Raw genomic sequence first — 18,715 nt, forward strand, 5'->3', positions numbered from 1 at the left:
TTTATCAGTCCTGAATCTCCCATCATTCAGCTTCATGGGATGACCCATTTGGGTTCTAGTATTATGAGAGAAAGAAAAACATCTTCCTATCCACCTTCCCCACACCATGCATAATTTTGTACACCTCTATCGTGTCTCCTCTCACTCACCACTTTGCTAAACAGTTCCAGATGTTGTAACCCTCTCTCAAAGGGGAGTTGCTCCAACCCCTTGAACATTTTAGTTGGCCTTTTCTCCACTTTCTCCAACTCTACAATATCCTTTTTGAGGTGCAATGAGTGGAACTGTGCACAGTATTCCATGTGTGGTTGCACCACAAGTTTATAAAGCATCGTTATGATACCAGCAGCCTTCGATCCAATTCCTTGCCTAAAGATTCCCAATGTGGAATATGCCTTTTTCACAGCAGCCACACATTGGGTCAACAACGAATCCTTTTCATGGTCAGTCACTGCCAACTCAGCCCCCGTTGGCATGTAAGTGAAATTAGGAATGTTTGCCCCAACATGCATCACGTTTCACTTGCTTACATCGAACCGCATTTGCCATGTTGACTCCCATTCCCCCGGTTTGGAAGGATCCGTTGGGAGCTCCTCGGTGTCTCTTTTTGGTTTAACCACCCAAAATAATCTGGTGTTGTTGTTATTATTATTATTATTATTATTATTATTATTATTTATTTATTTATTTATTTATATAGCACCATCAATGTACATGGTGTTGTACAGAGTAAAACAGTAAATAGCAAGACCCTGCCGCATAGGCTTACAATCTAATAAAATCATATTAAAACAATAAGGAGGGGAAGAGAATGCCAACAGGTACAGAGTAGGGTAAGCAGGCACAGGGTAGGCAAGCTTGGAGCCCTCACTGGTCACCCCTAATTCCAGATCATTTACAAACAAGTTTAAAAAGTGCCAGTCCTAACGTAGATTCGTAGGGGAACCCAGTATTTGCATCCTCCATTGTAAGAACCCCGGTAGCAGGTGCCAAGAGACCGACAAAGAAACTCAACGTTTACGCGCCTAAACCTCAGCACTACTGCCACAAGTGCTCCAGGCAGCTGCGCTGTGTTGCGAAGAAGGCCAAAGTGCTCTGGCACTGGCTGCCTAGCAAACAGTGCACACATCCAATAGCCACTCCATCAAACATGCCAAACTGAAGGGAGATTGTGGAGCAAACCATGCACACCCTCAGGAGCACTGAGACCTAAGAGGCTACTTGATGGCTGTTTCATGTATCAGGCAGCAGCTAGTCTCGGTCTGCAACCAAATTAACACCCTACAGGCAGCCACAGCCAATTTCAGTTCCCCAGCAAGAGAAGCCATCAAGTAGCCTCTTAGGTCTCAGTGCTCCTGAGGGTGTGCATGGTTTGACATCCCCCAACCTACAAGAACTGTCATTCTATAAGAACGTAAGGAGAGCCACTCTGGACCAGATTAATGGTCCATCTCCAGCATTCTGTTCACATAGTGGCCAACCAGCTGACCATGCGAAACCCATAAACATGACCACCCATGTTCCCCAGCAACTGGTGTACCTCTGCCTCTGATACATAACCACCAGGACTATTAGCCATTGAGAGCCTTCTCCTCCAGGAATTTGTCTAACCCCCTTTTAAAGCCAACAAAAGTGGTGGCCATCACATCATCTTGTGGAAGCGAATTCCCATAGTTTTGACTATGCACTGGATGTGGAAGAAGTACTTCCATTTATCTGTCCTGAATCTCCCACTAATCAGCTTCATGGGAGGACTCCAGGTTCTAGTATTATAGAGACAGAGAAAAATGTCCCCCTATTCACTTTTTCCCCACCACGCATGATTTTGTACACCTCCATCACGTCTCTCCCTTAGCCTCCTTTTTTCCAAGCTAAACAATCCCGGCCATTTTAACCTTCCCTCACAAGAGAGTTGCTCCAGCCCCTTGATCATTTTAGTTGCTCTTTTCTGCATTTTTTCCAACTGCACGTGATCTTTTTTTAGATGCAGTGACCAGAACTGCACACAGCATTCCAAGTGTGGTCGCACCATAGATTTTTATAAGGGAAGTATGATATTGGAAATTTTATTATCAATTCCTTTCCTGATTATGCCCAACATGGAGTTTGCCTTTCTCAGAGCAGTCGCACACTCGGTTGACATTTTCATCGAGCTGCCCACCCCAACTCCGAGATCTCTTTCCACCTGGCAGCATCCAAGGTTGCTCCAACTGCTTATTTGGGGCCAAATGTCATTTCCTGCACCCCCACCCTGAATTGTAATGCCCATGGAAGCTTCCCACACCAACCCCCCAAATTATATCATGAGTAGCTGAAGAAGACACCATAATTTAGTTCTGGAGTGTTATGTCCCAGGATCCTAAACCCACTCCTAGTCAGAAGTGAGATCCAATGAGTTTGGCAGTGGAGAGAACTGGATTCCTAAACCACTGCAGGAGGCCATCAGCAAAATGGCTATCCTGCCAGTGCAACAGCTATTCCACCTTGGCTTTTCCCAATTCATTTTCCTCTTATTTCCTCCATGATGTGTCTTGTTTTTACCTTGACACCACAACCCTACAAGCTGAACCTTCGTTATGCTTAATTTTTGCACAGGAGCTTTAATACTCATAAATGAGAGGTTTGGCAAACACATGTACCACATTCATATATCTACATTTTTCGGTGCACGCTTGAAAAAACAAGGGAGACTTGGATTTAAATGCCCTTGCGCAGAGAACTACAAAAAGACACGCAGGAACACCAACACACCCAAGCTGCCTCTAAACTCTCCAGTTTCATCTTTCAGAATCTTCCAACATAAAAGCCACCAGATATTCCTAAGGTTGGGTCATGTCCTAGACCTCACACAACCCTCCTTCTCCCTCCTAGGGCTACACAGAGTCACTTAATGGGACTGGAGGAGGGGAGAAGTGGAAGATGATCCTCATATAGCAATAAAGCTTCAAGACGTCTCATCATGAGCAGGAAGCTATTGGGAAGCCGTCTAATGTTCAATGGCCCATTTTATATCTTCAGAGCTATTACAGGATGTGGTTATGCAAGTCACAAATTCCTTTGTTTGCACTTCATACGAGTTGTTCTCTTTTATTGCTGCCGGGCTACATTTGGCTATAAGTAGCTGTTGCACTGGAGTCATGTGGCAGTCTTGACAGCCCTAGGAGAGAAAGCCATCTCTCGCACTTCTAAAACCATCCCTTCGACCACAGATGCCTCCATCCTTCCCAGTAAGGTACATTTCTATTGGTCATGTTGTACACCGGCCATCCTCAGCCTGGGACACTCCAGATGTGTTGGACTACAACTCCCAGCATGCTGAGCTGTAGTCTAACACTTATGGAGGGCACCAAGTTGGGGAAGGCAATTTTACGCTGTTACTTACAATGGATGCACACCTAGTTAAACCAAGAATCCAGAGATGTCCTGAACAAATTGCACTATCCAGCTCTTATCCCATACCCCATATCTTTACAATAGTAGGTAAGAACAACAAGGATTTATGGTTCAGTGGGAGCTGGGCCATACTGTACCAAGTGCTGAACCAGTTGGTTCATATTGCACTCTGATTTCACTGACTGGCCGAGCAGGGCTGTCACCTCATCCCACTGGTGGAGGGGCTGCCCTGTCTGTTTGGTGCAGAAGAAATTAATTGCTATTAAAGCTCAAGCTCTAAACTTTTCAGAACTTTCAAAATTGTCTACACAGCTCAAGCTTCAGATTAAAAGAAAAATGAGCAAAACCGGTCTGGCAGATCTGGAGAAATGAGTCTTACGCTACTGTATTCTTATATATGATGATGGTTTAGTTTGGGGAAGCTGAAAGACATGTCTGCTGCCTGGTGGTTGGCAGCCAGTGACTTCATAGTATCCTGGCTTAAAAAGTGCATATTTTAAACAGGACTCAACTTTTTCATGGAGAACAGCATCTCTCTGTCAGCGAACATGATCGCATAACATAAAGGCTCATGAAACACTTTGCATTACAGATGCATGGTGGATGGCAATGAATTAGCTTTATACAACAAAATAGCCGCCAGCTGTACAGAACCCAAAATTGACAATGCTAATAGAATGATCCAAACTACAAGAACATGAGTATATATTGTGGGGACACTTAAACAAAAATTACATTTACATACCAACCATAGATGAAGATATTACAAACAAAAATGTGAATATGGTGTACAAAAATATAGACAATACTCTGAACATCATAATATATACGTAGATGATCTTGATCGTTTGATCTTTACAGAATGCCAGTGTAATCTTGTTTCTTCAGAAAATGAGCTGAAAGGCTGTGAAAAGTACCATGTAGTCTATATAAGGTTACATATTTGCAATACAAGCATAATTTAAAAACACTGATATAAAGGCTTAATTACTGAATACCTGTCAGAATACTTTTCCCCCATGTGCTTGGTATTGCAAATGTGTAACCTTATGTGGACTATATGGCACTTTTCACAGATCACCTACGTAAATATTAAGATTTTTGGAGTATTGTCTATATTTTTGTACACCATATTCACATGTTTGTATGTAGTGTCTACATCAATGAATTAGCCCTAACACACTGAGTATTAGAGAAGCAAGAAAGAAGGAAAGAAAGAGAAAGGAAGGAAGGAAGGAAGGAAGGAAGGAAGGAAGGAAGAGAAAGACTTTAAAAGTTCCACTGCTGCCTGGAAGTTGAAATCTCATGGAACTCATCAAACATAGTCACAGCAAATATATTAAATTGGTCGCAAGATTTGACCAAGCCAGTAGAATTAAGCTTCTAGCATTCCTTGTATGGCTTATTAGCCAATTTTGGGTGGAATCCTATGCATGCAACTCCCAGCATTCCCCAGCCATCCATGCTGGGAACTGGAAGACATTTTTCTGCCTAAACATGCATAAGATTTATGCCCTTAGTACCCCTAAAGCAGAAGGGGAGAGAGAGAGCACACACATGTGGAAGAATCCAGGTCAGATGCAGCCATCTTGACATCCACCCTCATTTCTGTGTACAGCTCTAGAATGTTTCTCATGCTTACAAATAATGCCTATAGAGAGGGAACTGGCTCTACAACAGCTAAATCCCTGGGAACCCGAACCGTCCCCAGAGAATATTTGCACACAGAAGCAAGAGACATCACAGCAAGAGACAAGCCTGCCCCACTTCAATGTTGCGCAACATCCCCATGAGTTCACTTCAAACCCTTCATGCAGATATCAGGTCCCTCAAAAGATCTCGGGGCCAGGGAGAATCTCACCTTTCAGCTGTGACTTCCTGTTAACATAGCACCTTTTTAATTTTTTACTTTACAAATCTACCCTTCTAAAGACACTGATGGTTCTTACCTTTGTAACAGCAGTCTGCCAACCCTGAAGGAAATCTGGATGATTCTTCTCTCTAGCTTCTGTCAACAAGTATTTCCGTATGTTCTTTAAAAAAAAAAAAATGGGGCGGGGAAATGGGGCAGGGAAATATGAATCAGAATGGTTTGGATTCTTCAATGAAAACTTAACTAAATGCCTCCCTGCCGATGAAACCTCACAAGAGCAGTGGGGTGAAGTGGAGAGTGTTTGGCTTGGACTGGGGAAACATGGGGATTAATTCTCTAATTGGCCCTGAGAGACTCAACTTCATGAAGCATGTTCAATAGCCCCCAAGCTAGTCACTCTCTCTCAGTCTAGTCTACCTGATACGACTGATGCAAAAATAAAATGAAACAAGCCACCATATACACTGCCCTGAGATCTTTGCAGAAAGGAAGAGGAAACAATTGGGATAGATAAAAGGCTTAAAATGTTTGAGAGCTATTTAGGACAGATTTGGAAAGATTGGACAGGCCAGTTGCTTTTATGAACATGAACTGGGACAAGGTTGACAAGGACCAGGTGAGGATGTACGTTTTGTGCACTTTTTTTGTATAAAATGCACACTGGTTTCGCACAACACGATATCCAGCACTCAAGGGTTGACTATGGGTTGAGTTTGCGTTGTTGTTGAACTGTGGGTTATCAGCCCTATGAAGAGACTGAAAGAACTGAAAGAAATGTTTAGCCTGGAGAAGAGAAGATTGAGGGGAGACATGATAGCACTCTTCAAATACTTAAAAGGTTGTCACACAGGTGAGGGTCAGGATCTCTTCTTGATCCTCCCAGAGTGCAGGACGCAGAATAACAGGCTCAAGTTAAAGGAAGCCAGATTCCAGCTGGACATCAGGAAAAACTTCCTGACTGTTAGAGCAGTACGACAATGGAATCAGTTACCTAGGGAGGTTGTGGGCTCTCCCACACTAGAGGCCTTCAAGAGGCAGCTGGACAACCATCTGTCAGGTACACTTTAGGGTGGATTCCTGCACTGAGCAGGGGGTTGGACTCGATGGCCTTGTAGGCCCCTTCCAACTCTACTATTCTATGATTCTATGTTGTCTGAACCCAGCCATGACAACATATCAGGGGTTATTTTAGCCACAAACAACCCACAGTTCACAACTCAACAACAAACCATGGTTTCTCTTTATGGGTTGTTCATGTTTTAAGTCAAAATGATGAGGGAAAAACACTACATTGTTCTGTTTTCGTTTTCTTCCTTTTCTTTTCCTTTTTTTCTCAGACTTTTACTCTTTGTTGTTCAAAAAAATTTTCTTTGTTTGTAGCTCCTGAAGAAGGATCGGCAAATCCAAAACGTCGAGCTTTTATTCAAAAAGTCTTATAACAACAATACATTTTTAAACGTTTGAGACATCTGTACAAAGAGATTAAAACTTTTCTACTTTTTAACACTAGAGACTATCTCTTCCTTTTTTTTTTTGTTCATGTTTAACAAAGCATGGTTTGTTAGTGTGGCTGGGTTCAGACAACACAACAACCCACATTTCAACGACAACCCACGTTTCAAACCATACTCAACTCCTGAGTGTGGATTATCGTGTTGTCTGAACCCAGCTGTAGTGTAGGATTAAAGGGTATATTAAATCTAGGGTTAATGGTTGCAGAAAGATTGTAAGAAGGGATTTTGGTAGAGCCAAAGGACCTGGTGTCCTTTTTAAATACAAACTTTAGGGCACTAAAACCCCAATAGTAGGGTATCTGGCCTGGGATCATGGAGACTGGAATGTCTAATGCACAGGAATTGAAGTCAAGATTGGGGCCAGTTTCCACACCAACAAAACTGATGCATTCTCCTTTTGGCCAAAGAGGACCTGAGATTTGTAAATCAAAGTCCAAAGTATTATGGAAAATGAACAGAGCCCTATGAAAGGAGAGGCCAAGTCTTATTTTATGAAAGACTGAGGGATTTTATTACAATGGCTGTAACAAGTTACTCTTACCTCAACGCAGAACTTAAAATGAATGCCTTGAGAGTCATAAAATGAAATAATTCGGTTAGGGAGATTCACAGTAATTAGGGACCAGTGGACTTCCAGATGTATAGGAATTAACAAGAGGGTCTTTTTGAAAAGGTCCACCTGACAAAGAGAAAAGAACATCCATCACCAAAAGGGTTCATAACTATATGCAATTAAATTACACTTAATACAGAATAATCTCACCGAATCCTAAGAAGAAAGGCATTTAGCAGTCTGAAAAGGTTTCTCCCTTTGTGCATTTGAGCGATTGGAGAGTGCGGTGAAATCCCTGCCCGTTTTCCGTGAGCCACATTCCTCCTCAGCTTATACCACGGGTGGGGAACCTATGGTCCTCCAGACATTGTTAGACTCCAATTCCCATCAGCCCCAGCCAGCAAGGCCAATGGTCAGGGATAAAGGGTCCAACAAGATCCGGAGGGCCACACAGGGTCCTCACCCCTGTCCTGTGCTGTTTTATTGTTTGGCAATTAGAAGAGAGGAGCTATTAATGTCATAGGGTATGGGCAGCCCTAAATAGATTGTCACGATTTCTCTTGACAGGTGTCTGCTGAATTAAGCTTGATATTGTCAGAAGTAAGCCTGCACAAATTGCGTTCCTTTGAGCGATTTGCAGTCCCTGTAGTAAAGGCTTGCAAGAGTCAGACTTGGAGCACAGAGACCATTAAAAAAATAATATAATCCACACTCACCCATGAGGCTCACTGGGCAATTTCAGGTCAGTCACCATACCTAATTTTTATAGACTCCCATTGCATACCACCCTATGCTCCTTGGAGGAATGCCAGAATCCAAAAAGTGATAAAATAAAGCATATTCTGGTTTCTGACCAAGCAAATTAAGATCCCTGGTCTAGCCCTTGAAACAGCAGCTCAAGTCAAATGCTAGATACCAATTCAGGTAACACTTCCAAGTGGAATCAAGCCCTCTCATCCCACACCTACTCTAACGGGCAGAACATCAGAAAGCAGCAACTCAGATCCCAAGGAACTCGCATCCTACCGATGGCAAATGCGGCTTCAAGCACCCTCCAACGGCACATTCAATATCTATAAAGCACCAACTGCGTTCTAAGTAGTACACAGATGCTAAAAGTAGCAGTGCACCTGGCCAACCATCGCCAACACAGGGATGAAGGAAGGGAGGCTGCAATTGACAGATGAGTAAGGAGCGTAGAGGAAAGGAGAGAAGGCGGAGGCCAGTCAGAGGAATCATCAAGCCTTAAGATTTGAAAGCGAAGGAGACAATTGCTCCGGGCAGAAGTATTAGCATAGCTTGAAGGCCCATAAATGGGAGCGTGAAAATCAGAGAACAAGCTTGTATAGAACACAAGGAGGGGGAGGAATGAAAGCAAGCGGGGGAAGGAAGGAAGGGGGAAGGACGGACGGACGGCTAGGCTCTGACAAGTGCTTGGGTAACATAGGCAGGACCCGCCCCAGCACAATATTTATTTACCAACTTTATAAACTACTCTCTATCTTAAAGATTCTTGAGCAGTGGGATGGGGGTGGAGAGCCAAAATACTAGAGAAAACATTTAAAATCAAATTGTACCAATAAAACTGCGGCTGGCCTTTTAGTCAGGAACGAATGAAGTAAAAAAGTCCAGAGCAGATGCTGAAAATATAGCAAATGTTGGCCCCTCCGCCACCAGCCCTATGGGGAAAAGCCATCTTTCCCACCTTTAAAACCATCCCTTCGACCACAGATGCCTCCACCTTTCCCAATAAGGTGCACTTCTATTATCTCTCTTGTACATCAGCCTTCCCCAGCCTGGGACCCTCCCAAGTGTATTTGGCGGTAACTCCTAGCACAGGTAAGGCTGTTTTACATTGTTGCTTACAGCAGATGAACACAACCTGAGTTAAGCCATGAATCCAGAGAGGTCCTGAACAAGCAACTCTATATAGCAATGCTGACGCCTGCCTGACATCAACTGCCAGGGAATTGGGAGAGGGGGGAGACTGGACTTTAGGACCACCAGGTCCTCAGGACCAACAGGAGTGCCTCATGTGATGACTGCAGGGACCCGTCAGTTTGCTAAGGCAAAAGGGTGTGCTCTAAAACATCCTGCTCTCGGCTTGGTTAGGGCTCTATGCACCAGTAACAGACCCTTCAACCTGGCCTGGTACCAGACAGGCAGCCAGTGCACCATTCCCTCCACAAAGAAGATCCTGTCAGTAGTCAAGCTGCCGCATTCTGCAACACTGGCAGTTTCCAGACCAGCCTTAAGGGCAGCCCTACGCAGAGCACATTGTAGTAATCCAGTCTTGAGGTTACTAGCGCCTGCACCACTGTGGCCAAGCTATCCAGGCCCCAACTCACCCCATACACACAAAGATCCACCATAAGCATGAGTCTGCGCTACATTTCGTGCTACATTTACGTCAGGGATTCCAGCCTGTGAGCTTGGGTTGCACTGCAAAGGTTTCCCATCCACCCCGCAGAGCCTCCTTGGATTCCTCCAGCGGTTGAGATCCTATCTTACAGCAGGGATTCCCTTGAGCGCCACCTGCCCATGCCCCTTGAAGTCATCCAGCCCATGAAGAGCCAGTGATGTGGGGAAGGGATCATTTGCTCGCCCACACCAAAACTGTTCCCCATTCTTGACCTACCTGCTTCAGAGGCACTGGACATTAAGATATTGTAGGACTGAGCACGAGAGGGCAGAAGAAAAAGGGGTAGCTTGAAACGGGATGTCACCTATGGCCAATTATTATTATTATTCTTTATTTATATAGCACCATCAATGTACATGGTGCTGTACAGAGTAAACACTAGACCAAAATCGTTACCTGCTCCATACTGATGCTATTTATATACACAACGCTAACCTGCCCTCCTAAAAATACCTTGCTCAAGATGGTTTACAGTGACATGCTGCAGCTGGACACCACATTAGAACGCAAAGCACAGTCTCATCAATAACTTTAGCAGCAAGCAGGGGTGGCAGAGAAGTAGCTCCGCTTCGGTTTAAGCCCAGGTCAGAGATGTCAAGAGCAGCCTTCCATCAAGGGGAATCTGTTGGAGGTCTTATGCTGGCAATGGTCACCCACTTTTCTCTCCCTCCCCATCCAACAGGTTGCTGGGGCGGGGGAATTGCTTTTACCAGAGGTCTGAACTGCAGAAAGGTTTTGGAAATCAGGCTGAAGCTGCATGTTGCCCACCTCTGGCCTAGGCGAAATAAGAGCACCGTGGCAAGGTCTCCCTGGATATCTCCACAAGGGTGCCGGTTCTTAGGGATAGAGACATTCCTGAAGGTAGCGGAATTCCTGCGTAGGAATGCCAAAGGTAACTGGCCTCTTCGATTGGGCCTGAAAGCTAACGGGCAGGGAGTTCAACAGTGTAAGAGCAGCAGTCACATGTCCTCCCAGTTAAACGAGTTGTCACGTTCTGTACCAGCTGCAGCTTCCAATGCTGATTAAACTGCAACATTTAGGAAATTCTTGCCCCATGCACAACATGGCTACTTATCTGCAATGTACGGGCCAGAGGGCAGCCATGCGAACAGTGTAAGCAGACCCACTGACTAAGATCCTTGTAAATGGTGCTGCAGCTACATGGACCACTGACATGGGCAAGACGTCAGGCGCACGGCACCACCCCAGACGTCTGCTCCAAGTATCTGGAGAACAAACAAAGGCAACGGATCACCTCCTTTACTCCTCTCTCAACCCTCCGAGTTCAGCTCCAATCCTACCACTAATCAGCCCTGATCTACACACAAACAAACCTTTACTTTTCAGACTGCTGGTGGTAGAAAGTCTTTATTTTCATGCTCCCCCATATAAAGCAGTCTTCAAGGAAAAATACTAGCATATCGGGGGGGGGGAAGTTCTCCCTCTGCCTTCTTTGTATGTTACTTTTGAATGCTTCCTGCCAGAATAAAACTATCAACACTGCCCCCGCCCCCTGGCAATCTGAAGCGGTATGGTCCATTCCACCACCTCATCACCACCTCAGTTTGCTCCTTATGTAGGTCAAGCCTTACGACAAGTCACTTTAGGTTCCATTTTCCTTCTCAGATGCAGTTTATTTGATGCCATTTGCTTATTTAAACAGAAGCTTTAATTTATTTTCCAAAAAACAGAACGGCTACTGCCCTACATCCCTTCATGCTGAATTATTCAAAATCAATATTTTTTTGACAGCGCGCTACGAGATGGTGTTGGGTTTTAAGCACGAAATTAGCATTTCTGAAAGGTAGCCTTCAACACGCAAACACACACACCAGAGCACCACAGTCAAATGCTGATGAAATAGCGTCGTTCCGCATCTAACCCACTAGTGAAGATCTGGAAGGCATATGGAGCGATGGAAACAGCCTCAGGCAAGCGATGAGGATGGCAGCTTAATGGATAGGACAAACATTTTTGCAAGGCGGGCTGCATGTGTTTAATACTTAATGCTGTGTGCAGAACTGCTATGGAATTTGAAGTAGATTCCTTGGTCCCAATCATCTAGGTTACGATTTTGTGAACAGGAACAGTTACACTAAACTCAAAGCTGTGTACGTTCCCATGCGTATGTCCACACACTCCACCAAAAGCATCAGACAACACAACAATCCACACTCAAGGTTGAGTGTGGGTTCTCACTGAATCAAGGTTTGTGTGAACCCAGCCGCGCTAATAGACCATGGTTGGTTAACTACAAACAACCCACAGTTCACAACCCAACAACAAACCGTGGGGTCTCTTTGTGGGTTGTTCACAGTTTGTTAGCATGGCCGGGTTCAAACCACACAACAACCTATGGTTAATGACAAGCCACATTCAATGTCGTATGAATCCAGCCGGAGTGTTAGGCAGGGTATTTGGCACTCCAGCTGGTCTTAGCTTTTGTAAGTGGGTTTCTAGCCTTCATGTGCAAAAAGAATCCTGAAATAAGAGCAAGCAGGATCTAGTGAAGACTAAGCTCTGGTTCATCCACTTGCAGGGCAAGCACTCTAGTTCATATGGTGGGAGGAGATGAGCAACCCCTTCCTTTCCCCTATGCATATCACATCCCATGTGAGGCAGGCACATCATGGGGTGGTACATTCTTTTCAGAAGCAGAATTTGCGCAATTCTTTGTCCAAGAGGAGACAGGCTGCATGAGCTGGGGCAGTGGAGGGCAACTTGTCCTCCTCCAGATGTTTTGCCCTACAGCTCCCATGAGTGAGGGTAGACCAAGACATCTGGAGGGCCACAAGTTGCCCAGACCTGAGCTAGGCCTTCATACCTATGTCCTTCCATGTGAGTGGTAGAAAAGAATAGCTTGTGTCTCTCCACAACACAAAATTGGAGCCCTGGTGCTAGAGAGTTTATGAATTGGGCCTAAGAAACTGAAGGTGGCCAGGCACAGCCCCTCATGCCCCATAAATTGGCACAGAAGTGCCACTGCCCCATTTCCCTACCACTCTGCCCAGCTACCGTCAAGCTCTCCCTCCCTCCAAGTTGCCATGCCAAGTTCTTTGAATACGTGAATCCTGGAAGCGAAACTACGCAATGCAAATATGCTAGCCTGCCTACCTTATTTGGCAAACCACAATGCCTTTGAACGCACGTGGTTCTGAGTTCAGTCTGGGGAGCCCATCTTAAACATGGGCAGAATTCTTTGTTAGCAGACAGCAGGGATTATTTACAGCACCAAGGGAAGGCCAAGAGGTATAAGCTTTCAGCAAAATTGCACTGGATAACCAACACTTGCGCCCTATATTAGGCTGCCTTCCTCTCTAGTGCTTGCAGTGAGGCATTGGGCCTGTTCAGAAGACACCTTAAACCCTGCAGGTTAAGGCTTTTGGTTAAGCAGCAGGGTTTAAGGTATACTGTGCGGTGCGTTTTCCTAAACCCTGGCCACTTACTAACCACAGTTGGACAGTCTGCAGCAGAGTTAGCAGCTCTAACTGTGGCTTAAAGTGTTGTGTGCGACAGAACGGCTTGTGGTTAGTGCTAACCACAGAGAACCACAGTTTTGCTAACCACAGAGCCTGAAATGTCATCTGAACAGGCCCATTTAGTATGCTGAACTTTATTCACTGAGCTTAGCAAGATTTATGATGGTTCTATCCTAAACTTTGAAACTCGTGTTTATCTAAATGCAGGAAATCTTGTCCTCCAAATAAGAAAACATGGAGAGCCAGGGTGGTGTAGTAGTTAGAGTGTTGAAGACCTGAGTTCTAACCCCCACTCAGCCATGAAACTCACTGGGTGACTTGGGGCCTGTCACTGATTCTCAGCCTAACCTGACAGGGATGTTGTGAGGATAAAATTTCAGCACCTCCTGAAAACATCTTTATTCCAATTTCTTTAACATGCAGCCTTGGATTTCTGTTTTTGCTTCTTTTTAAATTTTGTTTTAACTGTTTTATTCTGTTTTTATTTTCATTTTACCTTGTACACCGCTCCGAAATTTTTCAATGGGGAGCGGTATATAAATATTCTAAATAAATAAATAATAAATAAATAAAATGAAAAGGAAGAGGATCATGTAAGCTGCTGCAAGTGGATTGCAAAAGGGAAAAAAGATGGGATTTAAGTGTAATAATGAATCTAAATAAATAAATAAATGGCATCTTTATATATAGTGACCCTCTTGTGAAAATATACAATTTAGTTTTGGCCAAGGTCAGGCAGTTCAAGCACTGCTAAAACAATAGACAAAGTTAGATGAGCTAAGTTGAGTGCCAGTTAGGGCAAAGAGTGTCAGAATTGAATCTTGAAGAATTAATAGTTTAGCAAGGATTTGAACACAAAACTAGACATTACGGCAGGTACAGGACTGACTGCCCACTAAGAACAACAGCTCTGCACCTTCTCCTTCTGCATAACACTGAGGGATATTCAGCACATGATAGGATGTTAATCCCCTGCCAGTAACTCCAGGCCATTACACTTGCTGCTTGCAGCACAGTTACACTGCCCTACATTTGGTATGTTACGTGTTCAGTATCCTTTTATTTTACAGGGGAGAACAGAGCTTTTTTTTCAGCAGCATCTCACTGTCCATTGTACCGTCCTGAGTGGAGGGCCGCCATCATCATCATCATCATCATCATCATCATCATCATCATATATTCCTAACCCACCTCTCCGATTGGATCGAGGTGGGGAACAACAGCAAGCATAAAATTCATAAAATATTAAAAACATAGTATACACTGTTAAAAACATCCTAAAAGCATACTAAAAGTATCCTAAAATTCTACTGGATAGGCCTGGCAAGTTCTCACTCCCCAGTCTTAGCTTGTGTGAATGCAATGGAGCTCTTTTATAGAATCATAGAATAGCAGAGTTGGAAGGGGCCTATAAGGCCATCGAGTCCAACCCCCTGCTCAATGCAGGAATCATCTTACCTCGTGAAAGAAACTGAGCCATTCCCACAATGAGGCGAGGGAAGAGGGGAAACCTTAGTACAACTTGTGCAGTGCAATGGCAAAATGGCTGGGCTTGGGTGCAGTTATGGTGTTAAGCTAAAATGTCTCTTCTGCTCCTTGTAGGAAGGACAGGATAGTATTTTAACATTCATACAGTGCCTCCAAGTGCTCAAAGCACATCAAAACGTTATCTTGGCACAGTCCTAACAACAACCTTGCAAGGTCAACATGATCTTCGTATTGCAGATGGAGCATTCAGGCTCAGAGACAGAAGTCTGTGCAAGACTACCTAGTAATTTCATGGCAGAGATGAAATTTGAACTGGGGGGGGGGGGGGGTCTGAATTCACGGCTCAGTCTTAGTCACTACAGCAGCTCCCAGAAATCATACAGCAAGAATTAACTGATGCCTGAGGAGAAAGCGAAAGCAACTTTATCACAAGTGTAAAAATCAAAAACTCTTATTCTGGGCTAAAAAGAGGAAAGCGTATGCATCCTAAAGTTTAATTAAAATCCAGTCGGGTGAAACAGGCGTTTGCAGCTAGACTCAAAATGCTACATACAAAGCGTGAACAAAACAAAAACAGGCTTCTTCTCTGCAAGCTAAGTAACAAAATCCAATTTAGTTTCTCATTCCACGTAGCAGAACGGGAACATTTAAATTTATGAAGCCCTGTTTTAAATGAATACTTACAAAAGAGGATTGACTTTTTATCTCCAAAAGAATTTGAAGAGGGAGGGCCCGCACAAGCTACTGAGGAGAACACAGAGGTACTACGTGATGGCGGAAGTTCAAAATGCTGGGAACGTGGTCACGGGAGCATTGCAGGATGAACAGGTTTTAAACCGTAGTGATTGAAACAACTGATTTAGATCCACAAGGGAAAAAAGGCCGATTTAAATCAAATTCCTCACTGATACTTTGTGTATCTCCTAAGCAGTGGTGCATTTCTGTCCAATAAACCACGTTAATTTACAACTAAGGTATTATTTATATTACTTAGTTTGTACAACCAGTGCTTGCGTCTTTGTCACACTGTACACCTTTTGCAGCCTCCCCCCCCTTTTTTTTTCTTTTCTTAATCTGTCTTTAAAATAATGGATCTTTGTTGTAACTAGAAGCCATGACAGTTGTGAGCTTAAGAATAAAAGATATAGGAACTTGCGCACTGGACAATTTTGGCTTTTTTTTCCCCAGTGTTGCTCTTTTCTTCCTCACTCTTCCTTGGGCCAGGCTGCAACCTCAGCCCCCCAAAAGCAACAAACATAGAGCAGCTTATTTTATGACATGGAAATAAAATGCCCAGAGTTTGGTAGGCAGCCTGAAAATATGTACAAGTGGGACCTGCAACAAAATGCAGGTGGAGTGCTCCTGTGCAGGGCTCCAGCCAGCTAGGCCTTCTTTCAGAATACTCCATTTCATTCACCTCCCAGTTTTCCATGCCCACTGAGCATGCTCAGTCCTCACTAGACTGTTTGGGATCCTCCACCATTAGGGTTTCTCCCCACACACTAAATATGCAGGCCTTGGGGTGCCCCCCAAATACACTGATACTTCCCCTCTTCTGGATGAATGGTGCTACTTGGACTCCATAAAGATCTACACTTGAAGAATGAGATTACTAGTAAGTAAGAGGATATTTGAGAAATGATCAAGTTGGTTCCCCATTTACATTTTTTTAAAAAAGGCCGCCTTTAACTCTATTTGATAGAGGGCATTGAATCAGATAAGAGATTAACTGTAGGGCTAAAATGTTTATGCTCAGATTTTATATTAATCAAGTTCTTCTTTACGAGAATCCTCGAATTAACATTTCTTTTTTAAAAAATAATTAAACCCCATTTTTAAAGATCATCCATTTTTGTCTACATTGAACTGTTCCCAAAATTTCATGGTATGCCTTAAAACTATGCATTAGCCACAGGATTATTCAGGTGAATTTAAGATGCACCTTGGTCCCATTTAAGGCCCCTCTGCAAACAAAGACTATTTCAGTGTTCACTTGGGATTTAGGAAAACACTAGGGAAGGGGAATACTACTAGTAGTTCTTTTTTTAATCCAAACACTTTCCTACATGACTCCATGTAGAATTCATGGTGCTGGGTTTTGTTTTGTTTTACCTGCAAAAACCTCAACAGCTGGGACTGAACATTGCTAGCCCAGAGAGCTCCGGCTATTGGGCGGTATAGAAATGTAATAAATAAATAAATAAATAAATAAATAGCAGACAGTCTTCTCCCCACGTTTTAAGGTTATATCCTCATTTCTCTCCTTTCACATGCATGCACACACTAGGATTTTAACCCATCAACTCAAATTTTCCTCTTATCCCAAGATCCAGGCTGTCAGGAACTGCCACGCTGTGATCAGGGACAGGTAAGAAATTTTAGCCAAATTCGCACTTCCCGAACTAGAAAACAATTCACCGTCGAAATCCATACATTTTCTAAGTTTGGAATGCAGTTTGCAAAAGCACACCCGGGGGGTGGGGATAAAGAAATATTTTAAAAAATCATATAGTTCCGGGGGGAATTCATACAAAACCTACTTTAGTCATTGTAATATTGCTTTTTTAAAATGTGTACATTGAAGATCTTTCTGAGTGCCTGAACCTGGGACTTTCTGCATGCAAACTGTGCGTTCTGTCAGTTAGCAATGCCCCCCTCAGATCCCGTTGAACCAGGAGAAGACGCGCTACTTAAATCAAGCATGCGGACTCATTTTGCTTAGCCTATACTGGTTACAAAAATCAGTTCTGCCTGCCTTCATGTTAGCCTTGAAAAACAGAGGGCACAGATGTATTGTGCAGCATGGATGAGGTTTTGCACAGGATCTCACTTTAGTACAAGAGGATTCGAGTAGGACTTGCGTAACTGTTCAGCCTTGCTTCTATGACCAAAATAAAAACAGTGACCTGACAATGGAGCAAGGGGTTGCCATTCACCTCACATAGTTCTCTGCATCTCACAGCCACACGCTTTCTAATAAGCAATATTACACTTCGATACTTCTCATTGAAGGACATGTCTTTTTACAAAGCTGTCCCATTATTAAAGACGGCATTCATTTCAAACTCATTCTTTAAAATGGCTTGACATTTCTCACCTGCAAAGAGCTTTCAGTTTTAGCAAGTAGAAGCATACCTTTTTAGTCCATCGCTTTACCCCATTATATCCTTTGGTTACCAGCTGTCTATGAAAAAAGCTGTTGAAGAAATGGACCTACGAAGACAAGACGGTCAGTGATTTAACTGATCAAATGCAACGGGTGCCCCTAATTCTAAATGGGGAATTCTGGCTGAATGCAAGACAGGATTCTCTACAGCAAAGCTGGCGCACAGCAAGGAGAAGGGAGCAGAGCATTGTGTGTGGCCACTGATTCATAAACTGTAGTTCATGAAGCTGCAGATGAACATCTGAGCACAGCCTCTATGCGCTCTGGAGCAGAGATCATACATAAAATTAAAAAGAACACAGCCAGCAAGAGAAAATATACTAGTGATCTGCTCCCTGATAAACCCCCCACCCCACCCCCACCCCCCAAAAATACATATCTTCCGAGTGGCCTCTCCAATTTTTGTTAGGACGTTTTACGTGGCTCTTTCCCAATCCTACTTGACTAATTTTGCATACACAAGATGAAGAGAGGACACTGACCTTGTCAGGGACTGCATCCATTATTAGCTCACCATACATGTTGATAATCTGAAAGAGTTTTTTAAAAAAAGTAATCTATATTAAGGAGGAATGAACACACACACATTTATTTATGGAATGCTCCTCCACAAGGGATGTTACGCGCAGTGGTCCCAATCACTCTTTCAGCGCGTAGTACTATCGGTCTGATTATGTATACCATGCACTAAAATAAGATTATGCACATCCAAGTTCTAGACCAAAGAAAGCTGGAATTTCCAAGTAATGTACGTATTTTACACTTATATCCCGCCTTTTTTTCCCCTCTTGCAAGGAACCCAAGGCAACTTACACGGTCCTCCTCTT

At 43.6% G+C, this 18,715-nt stretch overlaps 1 protein-coding gene across 3 annotated transcripts in view; it reads right to left on the minus strand.

Annotated features, from left to right (window-relative positions):
- SENP5 (SUMO specific peptidase 5) overlaps positions 1-18,715 on the minus strand; it is a 47,902-nt gene that overhangs the window by 4,095 nt on the left and 25,092 nt on the right. For all 3 annotated transcript variants that reach the window (XM_063131883.1, XM_063131884.1, XM_063131885.1), the window contains exons 5-8: positions 18,371-18,418; positions 17,858-17,935; positions 7,322-7,459; positions 5,343-5,426 (exon numbers count right to left, since the gene is read on the minus strand). In XM_063131883.1, coding sequence (XP_062987953.1) covers positions 5,343-5,426; positions 7,322-7,459; positions 17,858-17,935; positions 18,371-18,418 — 348 coding nt within the window. The remainder of the gene's footprint in view (positions 1-5,342; positions 5,427-7,321; positions 7,460-17,857; positions 17,936-18,370; positions 18,419-18,715) is intronic.

Source organism: Elgaria multicarinata, chromosome 8, assembly GCF_023053635.1.
Source record: "Elgaria multicarinata webbii isolate HBS135686 ecotype San Diego chromosome 8, rElgMul1.1.pri, whole genome shotgun sequence".
Lineage (NCBI taxonomy): Eukaryota > Metazoa > Chordata > Lepidosauria > Squamata > Anguidae > Elgaria > Elgaria multicarinata.